The sequence below is a fragment of the Rissa tridactyla genome, chromosome 3 (genome assembly GCF_028500815.1).
Source record: "Rissa tridactyla isolate bRisTri1 chromosome 3, bRisTri1.patW.cur.20221130, whole genome shotgun sequence".
Lineage (NCBI taxonomy): Eukaryota > Metazoa > Chordata > Aves > Charadriiformes > Laridae > Rissa > Rissa tridactyla.
Genome location: NC_071468.1, coordinates 76,413,458 through 76,431,610, shown reverse-complemented (window position 1 = coordinate 76,431,610; position 18,153 = coordinate 76,413,458). Strand labels below are relative to the sequence as shown.

At 37.3% G+C, this 18,153-nt stretch overlaps 1 protein-coding gene across 2 annotated transcripts in view; it reads right to left on the bottom strand.

Annotated features, from left to right (window-relative positions):
- Positions 1 to 18,153, bottom strand: part of WASF1 (WASP family member 1) — a 101,373-nt gene that overhangs the window by 31,290 nt on the left and 51,930 nt on the right. The window contains exons 2-3 of one of the 2 annotated variants that reach the window (XM_054194854.1): positions 17,819 to 17,899; positions 1,364 to 1,524 (exon numbers count right to left, since the gene is read on the bottom strand). In XM_054194854.1, coding sequence (XP_054050829.1) covers positions 1,364 to 1,496 — 133 coding nt within the window. In that variant the 5' untranslated portion in view covers positions 1,497 to 1,524; positions 17,819 to 17,899. Of the gene's footprint in view, positions 1 to 1,363; positions 1,525 to 4,780; positions 4,841 to 17,818; positions 17,900 to 18,153 lie in introns of those variants that run through there. The other variant, XM_054194855.1, reaches the window with a different exon arrangement.

The window sequence follows — 18,153 nt, the reverse complement described above, 5'->3', positions numbered from 1 at the left end:
GCACTGAAACCATGATGTTGAGTTAGAAGTTGGTGTTCTTTCAAATGGAAAAAACACGTGCTTTGTGGGTTTTTTTTAAGGTCAAATGAAACTTACAAACGAAAATATCAAATGTAAATTTGGTATGCCACCTACGAAAGGAAATTACCCTATATGGAGTATATAATCATATAAGAATTTTTAAAACAAGCAAACTAAAATAAACGAACACAGTATTAGTAAGAGTGACTTGGAAGGGAAGGCTAGTACACGAGCAGCTAAGACTGGAAGGGCTTTTGGCAGAACAAAGCAAGACCACAGATGGTGACCATATACTGCACCTAATCTGATATGCTCTTGATTCACTGAAAAGAATTTAAATAGTTATTTTCCTTGCTGTTGCAGCAGCTATATTAATAATGTTCATATTTATATGGTGTAAGCCTTCCTGTCTCGATTGCATAATTCACTGTCCCCAGTTAGAGTCTTCAATCTAATGGCACCCTAACAGCTTTGAAAGCCTGCCAAAACAGAGTCACCATACAGTATACCATCAAACCAATAACCAAATTAATCTAACTGACAAATTAGGCTACATCACCTACGACCCTAAGATACTGACGGAGCTGAAATTGTTTTTCACACTGAAGATGCATATACACGCACATTTTAATATTTACTGTGTTGGTAGTCTTACTAATGTCCTAGTAGTTAAAAAGCACCTGTAGTATTGGAAATTTAAAATGCCATCATGCTGGTTCATCTGACAACTTTTTAAAGTTGCTGTAACTTAAAGAAAAAACAACCCATAAACCAGCCTTTTCAGAAAATCTTCAGAGTTCAAGAGCTTGAGAAGTAGTCACTCTTCTCAAATGCACCAAGGGAAAAACTGTTGACAGAAGGGAGAAGGAGGAAGAAAGATCTTCAGCTGTTTGAAATACTGTGTAATAATTACATTTCTGGGTTTATTATTTTAAAAGGCAACTACTTTTTTTTTTTCCTGAATGACCACAACATGATCAAGGGTTTAAGTTAAGAGAATTAAGCAACCAGTGATATATTCCTCATTATGTCATATTCCCTACTCAAGAACTGCTCTAAGGTTAGCAATTACTGACTTCATTAACTACCAGCTATGTTTTTCTGTCATGTTCCACTAGTAACAGAAATATATGTCTGAACAGTTTTAAGATGTGCTGCTGGAAGGACTCCTAGCTTTCTTTCACAGAAGTCCAGGCTAGTCACTAGGCACAAAAGGAGTACATTCAAGGCTCAGCCACAATTTTCTACTGAGAATTTGAAAAGGTGTTCCTACTTCAACCACAGAAACTGTGACTGTAAAGTATATTAGTTCTAAATACAATTACTAGGACAAGGTACTTACTTAGGCTACTCAGTTGTCTGATTATATTTGCCAAGGAGATATTGGTGACACATTCCAATTCATTCTTGATACCTCGAGGCAGAGCCGTGTGGCACAGGTGCCTGGGGTCTATGTTCCTTTTTACCAGCGGCATTCTGAAATGTATCAGAGGACCAGCAAACCTGTAAAGAAAGGAGACAAAATACTGCTATAAGTTTAATCATATTTTAAATTCAGATTATGTCTAAAGTTAAACTGACTAATCCTAACAAGGTAAAAATACCTCCATAGTACTGATGGAATTCATTGCTCTGAGTACATAAATCTTTTCTTCTTTGCCTACCAAAAGACTATTTCATTCTCTCTCTTTAAACCTTTACCTGATTCAGATGCCAGTGAAGTGACAAATAATTTTTTACAGTTCATGCTTTTTTCTTTTTTCCCCTGAAAAAAAAGACAGGAAGATCTTTGCGATACAAAAACACTAAAGAATTATTTCCTTCTTGATGGACTACTTCCTTAGTCAGGCCAGGCAAAGTCTAACAACAAATTCCCTTTGTTATGAGGTCAAAGTCAAACTTAGTTGCCTATTCCACCTGAAAGGCAGGTATGATCCATTCATTATGTAATGTCATATTACTAGCAGGAATCACCCTTCTAGTCTAAACATCACTTCTAAATCACATCTAATTGAGGCAAGAAAAGAGATGTTTCCCTTCTACCTACACTGCTACTGGCAAGAAATTCAGGTAAGAATGCATCTTCCAAATACAAGTGTCCTCAATAAACTTGTAGTGCGAAGTCCTCAGTGACTCAGAAATTCTACCCCTCCACACCTTTCCAAATCTACATATGTTAAATTAATCACGAGTCTTTACTAGTTCTGCAGACAGTGTAAGAATCATCTCAGGCTGTGAACCCCAGGCTTGTAATTTTCTGCACCCGTGGCAGTGATTGGAAGGAGTTTCCCAGGGGACAAGTTATGCCTCTCATCTTATTAGTGCTGCTTATTAAGATCTGCCTACTAAAACTTTTCTTCATGAAAAATGGATTCCCTAAAATTCTGTAATTTTTCCATGATCTGTCATGTAAAACTCCAAATGACCAATACAAAACTCCCATTTGATAGGCAGAGAATGGACACACTTGGTATTGTAATAACTTAGTCTCCTATCCCATTGCAGAAGAGATTACACTTTCTTCAGACAGCAAGGCAGACAAGTTTTCCACAACTCAACCTGCAGTCCTTGAACCTCAACCGTACAGCCTGCTACAGCTTCATCTGTCCTCTGCTTAGAAGCTTTATCCCAAAGTGTTCCCAGGATGCAGTTAGGGCTTCATGTTGTGCCACAGATTCTTCCCTACAGTATACATTTAGCCACTGTTATCTTTACTTGGCGGAAAGGAAGAGGTTTTTTTGCATAAGAATAACATAAGGCCACGGTGCTAGAGCTGAAATTTTGCTGACCTAGAATGGCATAGGGGAATTAAAAGAGTCAAAGAGACTGTAACGGAGTACCTTCCTCTCGCAGACTGCTTCGATTTCTCCTTGCCACTCTTCCTGGGAGTATATTCTTTCACTGAAGCCAAGGCTCGTCGCTGAGGGACCCAAGCAGGATCCTTAAGTCCACCTGAGAAACACCTCTGTGTTTCCAGGATCTCATTAGACTTCATTCATTGCATTTTAACACCATGTCTACTGCCTTTATTTTCTTGAGAGAATAATCCAAAATACTTCATGCTTTTGAGGGATAAAAACCAATTAAAATAATTTTTCTGGCTTAAGGGAAAGGTTTATACAGTTCTTAAAATTTTGTAATTTAGTTTCTCAATATCACCGGTAAAAATTATGGAAATGTACATGGGGCAGGGGTAAATTATAAGAACAGGTTTTTTTTTTTTTTTAATTTTCTAGGAATATCCAAAATCCTTCTAGTTCCTAAATACCCGAGTTCTAAAAAGCTAGCTGCTACCTACAAGCTAAATGAAATAAAAAGTGCAAATCTGGACACAGTCTCAGAAGCAATGAGGAAGTGTTTATTGTTTAAGTGAGACTTTACACCTGCTCGTACAAGACAGGTGTTTGTGTCCTTTGCCTGAACCAAAGGAGATCAAATGGGCCCCACCAGCGAGCTTCTGCTGCCTTAGGAGCACACAACCCCTTCTCCCCCCAGTGACAGGACCCTGAAGAAACCTTTAACTACAGGTTCATTATCATGGTTCCCCAACAGAAAATAAAGGAACTATTCTGTTGCTGTAAAAGAAACACAACAAGTGATATGTGAGCAATGTTCTACAGAAGCAATTAAATATTAATCCCAGAGTTAAGCCCTTTCTTGATTACTGCCTTTAATGATACTCTTGTATAAACAGCACAGTAGGCAAGTCTTTTAAAAAGAGGTCCAAACAAGTATGTAAAGATATGTTTTCACAGAAAAAGTAAAAATCTACTTATAAAAGAAACTGAAATAGTCCTTATTTCTTTCTGTCTCATATAGATCTGGGTTATGAAGGTTAAAAAAATATCTGTAAATAACAGGCATAGAAGCAGTTGATGGCTAGTGCACTTTTTCTTTCATTTTACCTTATATAATCAAGATGTTGCTAAGTGATGATAGTCCTCTTTGACTTTATATCATTCATGAAAAAACTTGCCCAATTTATAGCACATATAGATCATAAAGCTCCAGATGACCAAGTGACAGATTCTTTAGCAAACTGTATGTAACAGCAATTAAAAAAATAATCTTAAAAGTAATTATAACCAACTTCAAATAAAAGCGTTTGAGTGTGTATGGCCCTTTACCAGTCTGATGTGTTTATGATAGAACACTTAATAAAACAGATGAAAAGACACAGTATTGGCCCAAACATTTTCTCCAATAGACAAAAAAGATGCTTTACAAGCAGAGAGTAAACCCGAACTCCCTGAACCTCAAAATGTACAACTCTGAACCTGAATAAAAGTCCACTTAAGACACTAGAAACTTTCTTGCATTGACCTCTCTAGAATTTTCAGAAAATCTACTCTTTGGCCTTTTTTCTCACCCAAAACCCACAAATACCATCTTCTAATATCTGAATAACACAGCTCTGGTTGTCCTACCCAAAGATACAGTATAACAAGAAAAGGTAGCAGAGGGAACAGCAAGTATGGGAAAAGGTATAGTTTTAAATTAAGAATAAACTTGGAAACAAATGACAGAAGATATAACTGACACCTTCCAAATTATGCATCACGTTTAAAAACTATGCAAAACCCAAACAGAGAATATTTCCCCATTTCCCACAGAAACAAGAACAAGGAGGCAATGAAGGAAAATACCACTCAAACATGGTTAAAAAAAAAAAAAAAAAAACAAAAGGAAAAGGCATTTCATGCACATTTAACAAATCGTGGAACTCATTGCCACAGGACGCAGTATACAACAAAAATACCTGCCAGTAATTTGTCCACCACAGACCACATATTCTTTGCAGTTTGTTGCAACCACTAGAAGATCTTGACGATTCCTCCCCAATCGTATTTAGTGAAACAGGTGTGCAACAGCAAACTGAACTTTACTGTACCCAAATAATTTCTTCACTCCTATAAAAGATGTCTTTCCTAATGAAGTTCTTATCAAGAAAGCTGAAAAATTCTGAAATCACTATTATTTATTATGCAGCTTTAGAGCTGTGGAAGAGGAAAAAACAAAAAAAGGCACCATTACAATCTAGTATATCCTTTAGGTGAAAAGTATACAGACACACCCCCAGTAAAAGAATACAGACACACCCCCACCCCGCTCCCAAACCATACATTACCCAAGCCACTTGGTCAGCAAAGGAAAAGCTCATTCCTAGATCATAAAATCCTGCTACCATGTTGTTCCCAAGCAAACCCTGGAAACTGTTCACAACCCCAACCAGGCAGACAAGAGAAGCAGCCTGTCAGTGCATAAGAGGATCCCTGGGCTGAAAGAAAGGTTACGTGACACCTCCTCAGAGGCTCACAGTTCTCCTGTCGCGCAGTCTCAGAGCTCTCCCTCCCCTCAGCCTCACCGCTCCCCGGCTCAAAACTCAGGGGAAGGGAAGGCAATCTTCAAACACAAATCCCTCCTCTTCCCTCCTGTCCCATACAAATCTTTGAAGCAATTCTTAAGAAGCTAGTTTAACTCTAGTTTACACGAGTTAACTGAAAGTCCTTTATTCTATAGTGATCTTAAACTGAAACTCCTCTTTACAAGGAGATGCTGATCTCTTTTGCAGAGCTACTGTTGAAAACTCTTCTCCCCCACTTCCTATGCATCCTTTGTAGCACTCTGAATCCACTTGAGAAGCCAACTCTAATCTTCTTTACAAACCCCTCTGCTACTTAAGTTGCACAATGGTTGGCACAACACCACGTATGTTGCAAGTATGAGTACAGAATACGAACACGTGTACATACTGAGTATCTCATGTTTTTATCAATCTCTCATGCTTTGATACATGACTTTTTACGAATTAGGTAAAACACTTCAGTTGCTTTTTCAATTAATTCCTATTAAAGAACTGCAGAACAATGGTGCTAATGAAAGTTAATTATTATCTTTTTAGAAGAATAGCCTTAATGACATTTGACTGCCCATCTTTTCGAAAGGCAAAGTTGTTTAGTGTGCTGCACAGCCTTCTTCAGCTATCGGGGGCCTTACGGGTGATGCTGTTCTATCTCCATCTCCTACTTCTCAAACGCTGCTGGCAGCAGCTGAGAAACCTGCTCTTGGGATGCCTGTCCCCTGCGCCCAGGCAGGAGAACCGGCAGGAGCAGCGCTGCTCCCATGGCTCCGACCAGGACGCTTTCACCCTGCCGCTAGTGCCAAGAGACAGGCCCTGGGGAGCAGCAGTGTACAAAACGGTGATCGTTTTCCCTTCAACTTTCCTTTCCCTTCCCTTCCCCTCCTGTAGAAACATCTCAGAAGTGCAAGATGTGCAAAGAAATGTTGCCTTACTGGAAGCTTGTGAAAAATTTGAAATGTCAGTTGTCACAGTAATGATTCAGGTTTTCTAGTAAGTACTGTAAGGCAAGTAGGAATGAAAGCACAACATTAAGGTGGGGAAAACGAACTAACTAACCTGCCCTGCACTTTAACTGGTAATTAAACTATACTTCAGTTTTTCTTTCAGAAGACTAATGAAATTTCACGATCACGTGTCTTTTTAAATAAAAGTTCACTTCTGATTAGGTTACATTTCATCCTTACTAAACTTGACATTATTTTCTTAGCATTAATAAAAGACATTAATCTATAATTTTTATATAATATACCAATAATGCAGCACTGAATGCCCTTGCCTTCACAGGGTTAAATTTAATTCCAACAACTTCTAGAGCATATCTTCATGCCTTGATATTACCTTACTTCTTGTAATTTTCCTTTAACAATGTGCAACAGCAATGCCTTTCATGTGCCTCGTTTAATTGATCACGTTCTAGCTGCTGGCAGAACAGACCACAGCTTGAAACACAACAATCAATTTAACACTTCCCCCACCCACCCTCAGAAACAGAAATAGAATATACAATAGTTCTTATATTTGCTTACATAATCATGTACTAACTGCATCTACACTATACAGACTTTGGGACAGAATGAAAGTAGCTAATAAAAATCCTCAAATGTGTTAATGAATCTGATAAAATCAGCACTGCATCAGTTAATAAAACAGGCTCATTCTCTTGTCAAGTTTTAATTATACTACGAGACATCATGTTATACTAGTTGCAGAAAATACAAAGACGAAGATCTTCTAATACACACCTCTACTATGAAAAGGCAAATGTGCAAAGACTTCATGTAGCTTTTTTCTCTGCAGCTGTCACTGTAAGATCAAGGTCCAGGCAAAAGCTTGAGAAATGACAGACACCAACAGTATGGTGTCCTTCAAGAAAGTAGGCCACTACCACCTACTGCTGAGTCAACATAACGATTTTAAAACTCTAAAGGCAATTAACATCCCTTAGAGGATACATCTTGGAACTGACAAGTTGACAACTGACATCTTAAATTGACAATTCAACAGAAATGTGTTAAAATTACTGTTTTGCAATCCTTTCTGTTATGAACCATGTCACAGAATGAAAGATCTTCTCCTTGGAATACTTCCCTCAAATCTTAGTCTTCTGAAACTCGCTCTCAAAATTTTTTCTAACTGCAAGTGATGAGGAAAAGATGAACTTCCTGTAACTAAAAAGCAGTGTCAAAGAAAACAAATGCAAAATATATTATTCGAAAGTGATGTTGACATCAGTGCTGTTTGAGTGTAAAATGAACTGTTTACAGTTTAAGACCTCCTATATTAGATTGACCAAATGTGTAACAACTTTTTTGAATAGACAACATAAGGAGCAATGCCTATATAGGGTATATAAAAGAAGTTCATACATTTATTTTTTTATTAAACCCTAAAGTCATTAATAAAATATTTCTTAATTTATTTGTAGTCACAAATATAAAAAATACTGTTCCTGAAGTAATACCAATAACAGTCTCTCAAACGTCATTCTCCAAATGTTCTGTTGCTGAACTGAAGATAACATTATGCAGGGATGGATTAATATATCAATGGATGACTGAAGTCTCTATCTCAGTAACTTTGTATAGGAAACCATTTGATTAGCAAGATAATAGTGAACAGATTGTAAAAAACAATCTAACTCTTATAAAATGTATTTAAAATGCATCTCAGTATATCTGTGACATCAGATAAGCAGAAAACAGACGACAGCCACAAAATGGGTAGGACTTGAGTTCTACTCAATCTCTAAGGCATAATTACAGACAGTGCTAAAATTACTTTTCAGCTACTACCATCCAGCCGATTTTCTCCCAGATGTGTATGCATGCACACCTGCACACATACAGGCACACTCATCTTTAAAGTATGTGGAAAAAACGTTTGAAAATTATGGGTTTGATTATAGACACAAACCACAGCTACATCTACTTCCTTGCCAAAATGTCTAAGTTTCACCTTTATTCAGCTAAACAAATGAAAAAATATTTTTTTTTTTACACTGGAAAAAAATTTTGTATTTTCAGCCCTATATTGGTTGCAACTAGCATGAAATAGTGTAGTAAAAATGAAGGCAATTTTGGCAAGTTAGGGGTGGGAAGAAAAGGAGCGATTAATTATTTTTATGCTGACTTTTAAGAGTTTTATCTGTGATAAATTAGCTTTTCAAAAAAATCTTAAATAGTTAATTGACACTGAGATTGAGATGATTCTGGTGACGGCAGAACAGCATAATTCTCAGTACAGTTAAGGCTGCAAAATATGACCCTCCAGTATCAATGCAGCAAGTACAAATTCATTAATAGAAACAGCAGCAATATTCAGGGGAGAAAGCTGACATACCATTTCATAACTACAGGGGCTAACTCAAGTTTTAGAGGAGGCAACAGCATATTTTTGGTGAGTGAAACACTGCAATCTGGGTCGAGTCATTGAGCTACGTGTAACAAAATATAGCATCATAACATGTGGCAACCACTTTCTACTGAATATGTCCAGCCCTCAGGGCTTCCGTACCACTTCCAGTTTTGCTGGGGAAGATCTTCAGAGCCTGACTCCAGCTACAACCCATTTGTATGGGTTTGGGCTTCCACAGGGTCCTTACACACTTGTCTGAAATTCCTTCCACCTGTGTTTTGTTTGTGCTGTAACTGGCCCCTCTAGTCCCAGTACGCAGATGACAGAACCTGTCACCATCATCTATACAGTCCTCTCCTCCCCTCAAGCCCTAATGAAAGATTTCACTCCGATCATGCGTACAGAGCAAAAAACTAAGGTATCCTAACTACAAGGAGAGAATATTCATCTCAATATTCGTTTCTTTTTCCCAATACAGGTGCAAAATACAATAGGGTTAAGTAAACAACATGTGGATTTTGCAAATCTCGTCCCTTTTGTTAAGCAAAATTCCTATTAATGAATTCAAACACAAACAATTCAGAGCACAGCAGCTTACAAACTGTGGCTATTTTAGATAGTTTCTTTCTACACAGCTAAGCTCAGCTTGATTTCACGTGACTGAAGTTTTTTCCTTTGTTTTCACCTCTGGTTTTCTGGAATACAAACAAGTACCTACTGATTTGTCAGTTTGTTAAGCACAGATTCTTTTAACTACATTGCTTCCTTCATTTTTCCCCACTACCAACAGCTTCTATCTTACTATGGTAAGTGTCTTTTAAATGCAAGTTGTTTATATCAAATTTAATAAATCTGCAGCAAAAGCAAAAAAAAAAACAAACCAAAAACTAATCCAGCCGCCATAAGTGTAGTTATTTGATGTGTTTTGCTAATAATCATAAAAACATTTCTGTTTGTCTTAGTAAAGAAACTATTTATATCAAATTGCTCTTAAGGGAAAAAAAACCAAACAGGTTCAACACTACCTACCCTGAACAGTAGGACTACCTGGGGCAATAAGGCACGAAGCCAGTTGCATTTCTGGCTCATAGACAAAATTCAGTGAACGTGGTTGGACATGACATTGCTTAGCATGTCTACAGCAAGAAACATTTAGTCATACAAACTTCCTTCACATTAAGTATTTTAAGCAATAAGGGAAATTAAAAAGAGAGAGTGAACTTTTTTTGGTGTAACAACTTACTTACAAAATACATGTAACATAAAATACACAGAACAGACAACGAATAAAATTTCTGATTAAAAAAAAATCCCTAAGTATAATGAAAAAACAAAATAACACCACTAAAGATTTCCAGATGCTAGATTAGAATTAATTGGTAATTGTTTTGGTTTTTTTTTTCCTTAGAATTTTACTTCTCAGTATCTTTAAACCAAAACTTTTGTTACACATATGGTGATCCATCCCTTCATGACCTGTGATATTTTAAGTTTACAAAACAGTAAACAATCAGAATATAATTGCATTATTCAAATCCAAATCTTAAAGGCTCAAAATACTAATCACCAATTCTTTTCCTTCCAACATGGAAACTACAGTATTAAGCTACAGTGAAGTCTTACAAAACCGATCTTGTGAATAGTGCACAGAAAACATGAGAATCACTGTCCCCAAACAGGCACAAGGTCTTATGACACCTTACTACAAAAAAAAAAAAAAAAAAATATATATTCATCATACGTGTCCATATATTAAGGGAGAAGTATTTAAGTCATGTGGAACCTCACTGCACTTTATTGTTACGATATTAATCAAGGAAAAAAAAAAGTGACTCCTTGCACATGTATTTCTATTAAGCTTTCCGAAGAAGTTAATTAAAAAAATATAAAACATATGCACAATGTATTTGCATTATATAAATGCACACACACAAACTCCTACCTCTAAATAGAAATCTTTTAAATTATTACATGTAAGGTTTGAAAAAAGACCTGCAAAATTTCTTATTAGCGTTACCAAATATTATTCAGATTACCCTGTACTCATTAGTTGTCTCCTAGTGAGCTTCTGTCAGGTCATTTGATTAAAAACAATTTTGGAAGTATCCTGGGTTCTAATTTAGGTACAGCCAAGAATGCTCAAATTAATTTTTGATTACAAGTTTTCCTCTGTTCCCCAAAGGCTAAAAAAGTATTAACAAACTATGTGATTTGAAATTGCTTTTTGAGACCTATGTTTTATCTGATGACATTTTCTCTCAGCATTAATCTAAGTTTTCCTGTTAACAGCTTCTATGTATGGTGTATAACACAAAAGCCCTATGATGGATTGCAACAAAAGCCCTTTATTATAGTCTTGACAGAGACAGATAACTAATCCAGTGTTAATTTAAAATCAAAACCTTAGTACCAGAACTAAGGGTATGGTTTCTGTGGTTTTAGCGTATCCATCATAACATACTACCTTTGAAAATTTTCTACAATTTTTGAAGAATGTATATTCTATATATCAACCTTTGTTACATAGTCCTTTACTGGTTCAGCATAAGGCCTATTAAGTGCACACATCAGTTTTGTAACTTAAATTTTATAAAATTCACCAAATGCATGTAAAATGAATGCCAACATACTTCTATAGCATGGATACAACAACCTGCTTTTGAATGGTCAGTAGTTCATTGCAGTAAATAACAAATATTTAAAGAAAAGGTACCTGAACTTCCCAGCTGGTAAGAAAAGTAACCTGGATGGGTACTGGGAAGACAAGGTGTTCCACCCTGGCTACAGCACTGGACTGCTAGTTGCCCATCAGCTGTGCATCACCAACTTCCAGAACTCCCCATGCCGAGGGAGCCCTCGGGCTGCAGCACTATTAATCGCAGCCAACACCTCCCGCACTGGGCTGCTTCCAAACAGGCTGGCCCTTGCACAAGGCAATTAGAATTCAACACACAGTGCCCTGCCTTAATAACAGAGCTGTCCTTACAAAGGAAACACAGAAGCGCTCACCCCCGGTGGCCAAGCCTGCCCTTTTTCCCCAGTCGCAAAGTGGAGAACCCCCTGAAGGCAGAGTGATTAGAAAATAATTATTCCTTTGGTACCAAGCTACAACTGGTAAATATTAATTTATGATGTGCCAAAAATGAAAGAAATGAGTGGCTGTGCATGGGTGAGGAAAGGAAGGAAGGAAGGGGAATATGACAGTCTGGGCCTTTCATTGTGTTGACCTTACTGCCAAATCCAAGAAGGAAATTGGATGCTACTGAAATAATAAATAATGTCGGGAATCTACAGTAGTAAGACCAATGTAGAGAGGGCTGGGACTAAGAAAACTTATGCAATGCAGGAGCTACTTATGCAGTTCCTGTATATTAATCCACCAGTGATACACACTACACTAACTAGTACTCACTTACTAAGCTAAACAACAGGTGTCAACAATGACAATCAGAAGCTTTTCATGCCTCAAAACATTACTAGACATTTGAAGAAGTGATGTTCGCACTGCAAGAGCCAAAGATAAGCCATGTATTTAAAAAATGAAAATTTCACTGCACTTTATGCTGTGATCCCAAATGCCTAAATGCATTTTATGCTATGATACCAAACCCATGAAGGACAGATTATTGGCTTTGATTTTCTTTTTCACGGTTTTAAAAGAAGAATTAAGATATGCCAACTATCAAATGGGATGTACAGATGTGTAATAATCACCTTATTACTAGCTGAGCTTCTTTGTAGATGAATTTTTCCCCTCTGTGAACAATAAAATTCCTCAGAAGAGGATTTGTTGCAAAAAATGTGAATGTGCATAAACAACGTTTTGCCCTATCTACTGCCATTTATACTACTTAGCATGTTTGAACAGACATGCTGTGGGAAAAAGGTATTAACATTCACAGAGAAGTTGTTTACTTTTGAACAGAAATGTTATTAAATATTCAACAGTCCAGAAGCACTAATGATTTATATTGTTGAAGGCTAGAAACTGATCATTTCATCCTTCACTCAGTATAATGTCAAAACTCCCCACTGAAGTGAATAAAAGATGCGTTAAGTAAAGACTGGAGGACTCAGATATGACTGTTTCCTACCCAGTGCAGTGCTGTTTGGTACAAGTATTTTTCCAGAATTTTTCCCATTCAATTTTCATCATTTTAGGTAGGGAGTTTCCAGTAATTTAATGGGTAAAATCTTCTACAGCCAACTACATCTCATACACAGCAAAATGTACCAATTTTCCCTCCTGCCCTCTCAGTTTTGTTCCCCTATACTTTCAGATTACACATATTAGCTCTTATTTCTTGTTGTTTGTAACCTTCAGGTATTTATAGATGTCATACCCATTCTTTGCTAGCAATTCTTTCAAGTTATACATTTTTGTTCTTATTTAGGAGGAAAAAAATATAAAATGTCACTTATTCCAGTAATGTTTATTACTCTCACTCAAGTACCATCTAATTTATCGGCATTTTTCTAGCAATGTGGTATCCAAAAGTGAAAACAGCATTCTGGATGCATTTGTGTTACATGTGGATACCTAAACAAGTCTAAATATCAGGATGGTGTTTAGCTGGCATTATGCACTTACAGCCCAGAAAGCCAACCGCATCCTAGGCTGCATCAAAAGAAGCATGGCCAGCAGATAGAGGGAGGTGATTCTGCCCCTCTACTCCACTCTGGTGAGACCCCACCTGGAGTACTGTCCAGTCTGGGGTTCCCAACATAAGTGCTGCGGTTTTGGCTACCTCAAACCAGGACATTAAGAAGGACATGGACCTGCTAGAGCGAGTCCAGAAGGATGACGAAGATCATCAAAGGGCTGGAGCACCTCTCCTATGAGAACAGGCTAATAGAATTGGGGTTGTTCAGCCTGGAGAAGAGAAGGCTTCAGGGAGACCTTATTGTGACCTTTCAATATGTAAAGGGGAGCCTATAAGAAGGATGGAGACAGACTTTTTACCAGGGCCTGTAGTGACAGGACAAGGGACAACTATAACAGGTTGCCCAGAGAGATGGTAGATGCCCCATTCCTGGAAACATTCAAGGTCAGGTTGGATGAAGCTCTGAGCAACCTGAGTTGAAGATGTCCCTGCTCATTGCAAGAGGGACGGACTAGATGACCTTTAAAGGTCCCTTCCAACCCAAACTATTCTATGATTCTATGAAAGAGGGTATGTTTAGGTTGGACATGAGGAAAAAAATTCTTTACTGTGAGGTGGTGAGACACTGGAGCAGGTTGCCCAGGGAAGCTGTGGATGCCCCAACCCTGGAAATGTTCAAGGCCAGGCTGGATGGGCTTTGAGCAACCTCGTCTAGCGGGAGGCGTCCTGCCCATGGCAGGGGGGTTGGAACTAGATGACCTTTAAGGTCCCTTCCATCCCAAACCATTCTATGACTCTAATAATTCTTTCAGTTATAGCATTATTTGTTGCTATCACCTACTTTAAACTCGCACCTGCAAAAATTCAATTTCACAAGTTAATTGAGGAAAAAAAAACCCAATGAAGTTTCTAGTTTGTATGTCATTTGAAGGCTGAGGTCTGGGGTCCAGACTCTCAAACTCTTGGTCTTTTAAGTAGTTATTCTGAAGTTAAATGAGATTCTTTGCAGGACCCCATTTAGAAGCTGCAATAGGAAGTTTTTTCTATTAGTCTGACTCATATGACTTCCAAAGAATAAATAATCTTTTACAGAAAAATCAAAGAAACTGCTCATGCCCATATTTATTAACAAGAAATGTGACACTGTTTGCCTTTCTGTTATAACACTCTGATGAAAGATAAATAAGGCTGCATCTTTTGGCCTACAAAAGAATCAGTACTCATTTAGCAAATTTATGTAGCAAGTAGGAATTACCTGCATGAAAGTTTTAAAACTTGTTAAATTTTAATAAATTATTTCTAATATATCATAATTTCTGCAAACCATAATTTAAACACCTTAAAATATATCATTAGGAAAAACTTATTTTCCAGACAAAATTAGATTTCCTCGTAATTTCATAAGCAACATTTAAGGTTGTGTATTTACATATGTATATTTCCCTAAATTTAAATACTAGAATTAATTCTAGCCACCATTTACTTTCACTGTCCATGTCTGAGTTTGAGAAATATTCTTGCCAGGAAAGGAATAAATATTGCAGAGAAAAATAATTTTTTTTTTGTGAACACTGGAACTAATTAAAGCTAGTTCTCTCAAGGCTTTTTTGTCATGGTTGATTGTGAGCTTTAAGTAAAGCTGTTCCCATAATTGGGATATCTGCAAGATGCCTTTCCTCTCTGGTTTCCTGTATCTATTTACATGTAAACTAACACTGTCACCTTTCCATTGCCTGGAACGTTTGCAAAGATACACATTTTCATAATATGTGCAGGAGTTTAACAATCTTCCAAATATCTGTTCCCCTGTGAAATTTGGCTCAAATCAGACAGGAGTTTAGAAATTATTGGGATGAAGCAGGAATCATAGACAAACAGACAAAGAATTCACCTCCTTTTCTTGACCCCAGGTTTGGAAACTTGATTTTTAAAATAACTTGCTTTTGTGCTATGCTTCAAATAACAATTATTTAAAGCTACTAGCTTAAATAACTGGAGGCACAAACATGAAATAAGAACATTCTGAAATTCATTCTTTCTTCTACTTTCTGATTTGGGCTTGAAAATACAAAATCCATGGGAATTAAAACTACGGTCACTAAACTGGAGATGCCACCTCAGTTTCAAGAAGAGACAAACTATTAATATCTGGAAACTTTGCAAAGGAACTTGTCGGGGGTCAGAAGACTATTTTCAGTTGTGCATTCCTCTTAAATCAGACTTATTAATAGAAAGTAAAGATACACCTATAAGGCTTATGGCAACGTTATTAAATCACTATGACCAAAAAACCCTGCATGTACATATTTATCAGGGAAAGTAAGGTGTTCTCAGTCTTCAGGGAGAACATCCATGGCCCTCCTGACCATTACATGTGACAATCATAATATATTCTGTGATAAGGGAAACACTGATTAAACGTAGGTCTCTGCTGGCTCCTTCGAGGGAGTCAAGGGACTATAGATGAGAAAAGGAAAAGAAGGTGAATCTGCTTATTCTCTAAAATACAGCTAAGATTAGCCCAGCCAGCCAAGAGGAAGGGCAGACTTACTAAGGGAATTAATAAAGTCGGCTCTTTCTCTCTTACAAGTATTTAGCAAAAGGTAGATAGTGATTGAACAGGGATGGAGAATGAGATTATCTTTAGCTGTCTCTACAGGGAGCTCTGAAAAGATAGCTTGGAATTGTCAGACTTTGAACTAGTACATATAATTATCAAGTAATAAAGATACCCATTTGCCTCAGAGGTAGGTAATGTAAGAAGGAACGAAGGAACTCAATAACTTCAGTAATTCCTTCTACATTTAAGATATTGTAACTGTAGATATTCAGATAATTCAGGACACGGTACTGGAATAAAACTGTATAAAATTCTAATTATCAAATATTGGTGCTGTCATCAAAATGCAGGTTTCAAGCACAGAAAAATGGAGGAAATGGGCATGGCTGGGAAGACAGCAACAGAGTCACTTTAGCAGTCTCTGAGAGTAGCACTGGAAAGTCACTGTATCTAGCTAAATGTCTGCACTTCTACAGAATGCACAGAAATCACAGGTGCCTATAAAGAGCAATCCAGTCCATTTACATTATTTATTTTTTTTCTACCAAGGATGTATGGAACCAACAGTAAATCTAAAAGGCCTCCATGTACTTCAGATTAACTCTATCTACCCTCTTTGAAGTATAGGCATCATAGGAAGGATGGTTCTTGCCTCCTGACAACAGCCTGCTGTTTGGAGAACTCACTCGAGAAATGGAAAGACTGATTAAAGGATGGAAGCCAGATTAAGAGGAATGAATTCATGCCTCCCTTACTGCAGTAATCAAAAGCATTAAGCCACAGAACATTTTGTGTGAAAGCATTTGAAACTGAGAAAGCAAATAAGGAAGCCAAACGTTATCCAGAAATTGAGATATTAGCTGCAAGCGGCAGAACTCAATTTCCACATCTTAATCCCGGAAAATAATTATGCATTTAAAAAAATATGTATTGTCATTTGATAAAACCATCTCCAGAATTACTGATTAGAAAATTAGATACGCATCCTTCCAGTTTAATGTCCTGGTTACTTGAAAGGCATTTTTCCTCTGTTGCCTAGCTCTTTCTCCCCTACAAGGTGGAAGACACAGGTTTAAATAACCTAGCTTGAGTGCTGCACCCATATTTGTCAGTGCTCTAATATGGCACAACCAGCTGAATGCTCTATCAATCAGGGACAGTAATGACCACTCTCATATGAGATGAGATCAGTCACAGATCTAATCCCCAGCTCACCTTTTCAAGCTTCTCCTGGGAATGACAGAGAATTTAGGAGGCTGTCCAGATATCTAGACAATTTAAGCACCTCTAAGTATGTGTGGGTGACTCAAGTTAAATGTCTCAGCTAGGCAGGGAGGAGCCTAATGTATTTATATGCATAGTGTTAAGCAGTCTTGGAAAAGAAATAGATTTGACTATCTGAGATGTGTATCTTTTGAGTGGCTAAATTGCAATTTGGGCAGGATATGTCATCCTTAAATCGCAACTCTAATCCTATGCAATGCAGAGGACAACACTGTATAATCCTATTTATAAACTAAACTAATCAAACTCCATCTTAAATCTAGTTAAATCCTTGCCCCTGGTATTAAATTTAAGCACAATTCACTCCTTAGGTGACAGGAGACAAATGGCAATTCCATTCTAGATTTATGATTAATATTAATTTTTTTCCCATTCTAAAAGTGTTCCTCATTACCCGTTTTCCTTAGAAAATTCTCTCTCTCCAATTGTACTTCTGTCCTTTACCATCATCCCAGTTTCACATAACTAAAATATATTATAATTAAATTTAAGATAATTAAAACCAGGCATGGCCTTTCTGATGGAAGGACGAGTTGTGTAGTCAAGGAAGTACAGAGTACCTTGATTATCACATGGACTTTGGTTCAAGTCAATAGGTATTCAGATATGATTCAAGTTATTTATTTAACTTACAGATGAAAAGACTGTCCAGGAGACCGGAACTGGTATGTTGATGAAACACCAGTCAGGAATCCATGTAATCTGGAGACATGCCTGAAAAGAAGTGGATGTGGAATTTAGCACAGGATTCAGCATAGGGGTAGGCTGCTATGTGGCACAGAATACCTAAGGACCTCATCAGTGTATGGGAAGGGGATGCAGGGAAACACCAGGAAAAATCCATTGTACGGATCACAACTTACAGAAGGTAAGCATAGGGGGAAACCAAGTCCAGAATGGTCCTGCTATTCTCCAGTGGTTTACGTAGTGGTTAGAAGAGACTTTTTATATATACTAATATCCCAAAT